The 6,000-nt window shown below is 41.8% G+C and overlaps 1 protein-coding gene across 1 annotated transcript; it reads right to left on the minus strand.

Moving 5' to 3' along the window:
* Positions 1 to 2,853: 2,853 nt before the first annotated feature.
* Positions 2,854 to 4,992, minus strand: LOC140190754 (hydroxycarboxylic acid receptor 2-like). Its single transcript, XM_072247584.1, has one exon. It carries the CDS (start codon positions 4,934 to 4,936, stop codon positions 3,929 to 3,931), a length of 1,008 nt encoding a protein of 335 aa, XP_072103685.1. The 5' UTR covers positions 4,937 to 4,992; the 3' UTR covers positions 2,854 to 3,928.
* Between the last annotated feature and the right edge of the window lie 1,008 nt (positions 4,993 to 6,000).

A 6,000-nucleotide genomic window follows, 5' to 3' on the forward strand; every position in this document is an offset into this window, starting at 1 on the left:
AATCCACTTCAAGGCTCGACATGTTCAGCATTCAGAGATGCTCATCTGCACAACGCTGTTGTAACACATGGTTATTGGAGATCCTGTCCGCAAGAACCTGTCTGGCCATTCTCCTCTGACCTCTCTCATTAACAAAACATTTTCACCAACAAAACTGCTTCTCACTGGATGTTTTTTGGTTTCTTGGTCCATTCTTTGTAACCTCTAGAGACTGTTGTGAGTTAAAGTCCCAAAGGTCAGCAGTTTCTGATATACTCAGTCCACACCATCTGGCACCAACAATCATTCTATGGTCAAAGTCACTTAGGTCACATTTCTTCCTCACTCTAACGTTTGGTTCAAACAACAATTGCATTGAGTTTCTGCAACATGAACGACCAGGTTCAACAACAGTTGCTACCCCCCAACCATCAAGCTCTAGAACAAAAGAGGATAATGACACTCATTATGTTTCTGCTGTTCCCACAACCAATGATCACACTTTACCTCGTTATTTCATGTTCATCTTATTTAGTGCTATCTATTTTTATTTGCATCTGCACAATGGTTCCTGTGCTGTACTTCTCTATGATTTTAAATGAAATTATAATACTATACCTATAAAGAGTTGTCTTTCTGATTAGACCGAGGATGATTGTTGTATAATTACTGGTGGGCCATGAGAAGAATTGACAGCCTCACTAGAAACACATTCCTGGGTTGATTTCTCCATTGTTCAAAACACAAAGGTAAAAACAGTCACAACATTTCAGAGACAAGTGAATTTATTCAGAGTTATCATATATGAAGTTCTGCATACAGCAAAATTCAGAGCATTGATAATTTTCATTCAAAGTTTATTAACTTTTCTCCCAGAAAGCATAAGATTCAATGCAATGTATGCAAATGGCAATGTTACAACAGTCATGGTGGAATTCAATATTCAGGTAGATTGGGTTGGTGCTGCTGGATTACTGGAGTGAGGGGGGATTTCTAGAGTGCCTATGAGATGGCTTTCTAGAGCAGCTGGTGGTTGAGCCAGCTAGAAGACCAGCTATTCTGGATTGAGTGTTGTGCAATGAACCAGAATTGATGAGAAACCTTAAGGTAAAAGAAACCTCAGGGGCAAGTGATCATAATTTGATTGAATTCACCCTGAAACCTGAGAAGGAAAACCTAAAGTCAGATCTATCAGTATTACAGTGGAGTAAAGGGAATTACAGAAGCATGAGAGAGTTGTCCAGAATTGATTGGGAAAAAAACACTGGCAGGGATGACAGCAGAGCAGCAATGGCTGGAATTTCTGGAAGCTATGCCGAAGACTGAGGATATATACATCCCAGAGAGGACGAAGTATTTTAAAGGAAAGATGACAAACCATGGCTAACAAGAGAAGTCAAAGCCAACATGAAAGCCAAAGAGAGGGGATATAATAGACTGAAAAGTAGTGGGAAATTAGAGGATTGAGGAGCCTTTAAAAAGCAACAGAAAGCAATAAGGATATCACTAGGAAGGTAAGGATGGAATACAGAAGCAAGCTAACCAATAATATTGAAGAGTTTAATACCAACAGTTTCTTAAGATACATAAAGTGTAAAAGAGAAGCGAGAGTGGATATTGAACCATTGTAAATGATACTGGAGTGGTAGTAAAGGGTGGGGGGGGGTCTATGAAATAGCAGAGAAACAGAGTAATTATTTGGCATCCATTTTTACTGTGGAAGACACTAGCAGGATGGTGGAGGCTCCAGGGACAGGGGTCATGAAGTGTGTGAAGTTACCATGACCAGAGAGAAGGTTCTTGGAAAGCTGGAAGGTCTGAAGGTAGGTAAGTTACCTAGACCAGATAGTGTACACCCCAGGGGTCTGAAAGAAGTGTCTAAAGAGATTGTGGAGGTATTATTCATGATCTTTCAAGAATCACTAGATTCTGGAATGATCCTGGAAGATGGGAAAATTGCCAATGTCACTCCACTCTTCAAGAAAGGTGAGAGGAAGAAAAAGGAAACTATAGACCAGTTCATCTCATCTCAGTGTTGGGAAGACGTCAAGAGTTGATTATTAAAGATGAGGTCTCAGGTGGCTGGTAAATTGGTCCAGCAGATGCCCTCAGTGAAATGAGCAGAATATTATTCAAATCCATCCAATTAAATATATTTAATTGCAGTTCCATGCACTTTGCTCACAGAGTACAGAGAGATAACAACATTCCCCGAGTAGGTTTTCTGTTACCACAAATATCTGCTGAATGGAAGTTAAAAGTGAGTTCTGCTCTCCTTCATGCAGCCTGGCCATGACTCCCCATGCTTCTGGGAGGAGAGGTAGCAACAGTCTCTCAGGCCACACTCCATAATGATGTTTCTAATGTGGTGAGGCAGTTCAGTCCATATTAAAGTCATTCGCTGCTGCACAGCTGCCGTACTCATAGTTTTCAATAACTAGCGTACCTCTGCATACAAGCATGCATGCACTTAAATCACAAACATATATGTGAGCACACACATGCACACACGACCGTGCATCACAAAGTTCTTCCACATTCCAGCCTCCCCAATCCAACTATCTGCATTGTGCAATCGTGCACGTATGCATATACATTTTGAAGCCCAGGCAGGTGTGTGTGAAATAGTGGAATAAAGGACACCAGAAATATTTTGATTGGATTCTGTGGGGGTGGGGGAGATGTGGAAGCAGGTTGTGGAAAGAACCTGCTATCTCAGTTTCTCACATACCCTTGTTTGTAAAGACATTCTTCACTAGGAATGTCGGTGTTCATTCCTTTCAACACTGCCCTCTTGTGTTGGAGTCCTTTGCTGCAAACAATGATCCACATCAGTCATTTCCAGAGAGTTAGAGCAAGTAAATCGCTGTCGGTTGACATTCCCAGATGGAGCCGACCAGGTTAGCAAGATCATTTTAACATTAGTATACCCGAGAGGTTTCTACAATACTCTGGTAACTTCATTGACACCCATAAGACATAGGAGCAGAACTGGGCTATTCGGCCCATCAATTCTGCTCCATCATTCCATCATGATTGATTTATTATTCTTCTCAACCCCATTCTCCTGTCACCTCCCCATAACCTTTGATGTTCTGATTAATCAAGAACCCATCAGCCTCCACTTTAAAACCACCCAATGATTTCACCGCCAGTCATCCGTGGCAAAGAATTCCACAGACTCTTCACCCTCTGGTTACAGAAGTGCATACTCATCTCTATTGTAAATGCTGATCATCCATCTTCAATACAGATAACCTCTTTTCATTCCAGATTTCAAATTTGGAAATAAATTCCCTAATTTTGAACCAGCGCTTCCGTTCCTATCTCCAGCTCACTCGGAGATGTTTTTTTTAAGAATCCGGTTCCAGTACCATCAGTATATGACTGCATGCAGTTTGCCTCCATCCCAGCAACTCCTAACATCACTTTCCTCCTGACTGAAAGTCCACAGGTAGGGTTGTTCTTGGATGAATAGATTACTGCTGATTCTGATGGACAGTCCAGCAACCTTCTACCACTATAACGAGTAGAAGCCAGCTACAAAAGAGACACGGAGGCTGAATTCATCTGTGGAAGCAGTTGCTTATATGGAAAGAGGATATCTTAAATACCCATACACAACACAGAACACTTTCCTTTAAACCAGGGTTTCCAACATGTGGTCCACCACCCCCCGTTTAATTGTAAGGCCCCATGGCATACAAAAGAATGGGAAAACTGCTTGAAAGTAAGGAAAAGTTTCTTAAGGAATAAGCTCTGAAATAAACTAAGCTTCGTAGAGATAAGATGCAATTTCTTCTCTACATAAAGGGTAGTGTCTTACGGAACTTGTTCGTTAAGATCGATTTATCCCTCACAAAAATTTTAACATTTGATCACTTTCTCCTTTCGGGCGCATTAATCAGCTTTGCTTTGAGGGCATCTAGTTCACACAGAGCGGGAGCCATCAGAAAGCGGTTACAGAGCTCGTTTGCTGATCCAAACTCTGGCGCCCTTGAGATGTTCCTTGTTCAGTGGCTGATCTGCGACAGCTTAAATTAAGAGGAAGCAGAGCTTTCTCCAAACCATCTTTAAACTGCGAAGTAGAAAAATAGTAAATAATGGGATCGACCACACTGTTCAGATACGTTATAAACAACGTATTGTAAAAGATATTCGCTGCTATGTGATACGACTTGCAGTCAATTGACCTTCTCAGTTTAGTCACCAAAACCGCGACCGCAGCAACACTGCTGGGCAAGAAAAAAATGACAAAAACTGCAGCCACGGCTATCACAAGTTTCACAATTCGCTTATATTTAGCCCGCATTTCAGCTTCCATCTGCCGTAACCTCCAGATGATGGAGGACGTAGAGAATAGGATAACTGAAACTGGCAAAAGAAACTTAAAGAACATAAAAATAAAGCCAGTCCAAGCTGCTCTGAGACTCAGATCCTTCGTTATGCTGAAAGGCTCACAGTTTGTCACGTTGTGTTGTTCGAAGTGATGTTTGTCTGTCAGCAAGTGCAAGCAAATAGCCACCGCTACAATCCACAGACTGCCTGCTATCTTCACCGCACACCTTGTAGAGATCTTGTTTACCTTGTGGAGTGGATGGACCACCTTAAAGTAACGATCGATCGCTATAACCATGAGGAAAAAGACGCCGCCAGTTCGGTTCAGGGAAATCATGAATTTGTTCAGTCGACACAGTCCATCACCAAAACTCCAGTCCTTCCCTCGGATAAAATAAACAGCTCGAAAAGGTAGACAGCATAGTAACAGAGTGTCTGCAATCATGAGATTCAGTGAATATATAATACTTGGTTTCCGCGACTTCACATGAACACAAAAGATCCACAAAGCAATCGTATTTCCAGCAAGCCCGAGGATGAATGTGATAATAATTATGGGCGGGTTGTAGGACGAGTTAACATCTTCAGCAGGAGCACATTGCGGGGTCGAGTTCGCCATTGTGCGAAAAAGTCAAGTTGTGTCCAGGGAGAGCAAACTCGATCAGAGACGAACAATCTGTAAAGTTGATCTTCGAATGAGTTTGTTCCCCTGTGGGTGGAGTATATGGGCGGGGTGAAATAGTCAGAGCACCAATAAATTGTGCGATCGAATCATCAATTCCAGGAAAACTAGAAGCATCAGCGTTTAAATTAAGCTGCAAACAATGAAATATATTTAGCTTTCATTGCCAGGCATAAGATTGTACAATACATAGTTTTGCTGTTGAATGCATGAATAATTTTATATTAAAAATTAATGAGGGTGCGTAATTTTAAGCTGATAGGAGGGAAGTGTGGGGGTGGGGCAGAGTTTTATACGCAGCAAGGTTGGGTGCGAGGAACACGCTGCCAGGTTTGGTGGTAGAGGCAGATACATTAGGGGCATTTCAGAAACTGTTACGAAGGCACATGGATGATAGGAAAATGGAGGATTATGTAGGGTTTGACTGCAGGGTCGAGTTCGCCATTGTGCGAAAAAGCGGTCACACAGTCAAGATGTTTCAGAGGGGAGCAAACTCATTCGAAGATGAACAACCTTATAAGCTGATCTTCTTCGAATGAGTTTGTTCCCCTGTGGGTGGAGTATATGGGCGGAGTGAAATAGTCAGAGCACCAATAAGTTGTGCGATCGAATCATCAATTCCAGGAAAACTCGATGCATCAGCATTTAAATTAAGAAGCAGGGAATGAAATATGTTTGGATGTTATCACCAGGCTTAAAATAGTACAATATTTCGTTTTGGTGTTGAGTGCATGAGCAACTTTACATTAAAATTAATCATGGGGCAAATTTTAAGCTGATTGGGATGTCAAAGGCAAGTTTTTTTAAGCAGCCAGTGTTGGTTGAGAGGAACACGCTGCCGGGTGGTGGCAGAGGGAGGTACATTAGGGGCATTTTCAGAAACTCTTCGGTAGTCACAAGGATAACAAAAAAAAATAGAGGAATATGTAGGGGACAATGGTTAGACTGATCTCAAAGTGGGTTAAGAGTCGGCACACATCGTACTGTAATGGTCTATGTTC

This window comes from Mobula birostris, chromosome 31 (genome assembly GCF_030028105.1).
Source record: "Mobula birostris isolate sMobBir1 chromosome 31, sMobBir1.hap1, whole genome shotgun sequence".
In the NCBI taxonomy this organism is placed as follows: domain Eukaryota; kingdom Metazoa; phylum Chordata; class Chondrichthyes; order Myliobatiformes; family Myliobatidae; genus Mobula; species Mobula birostris.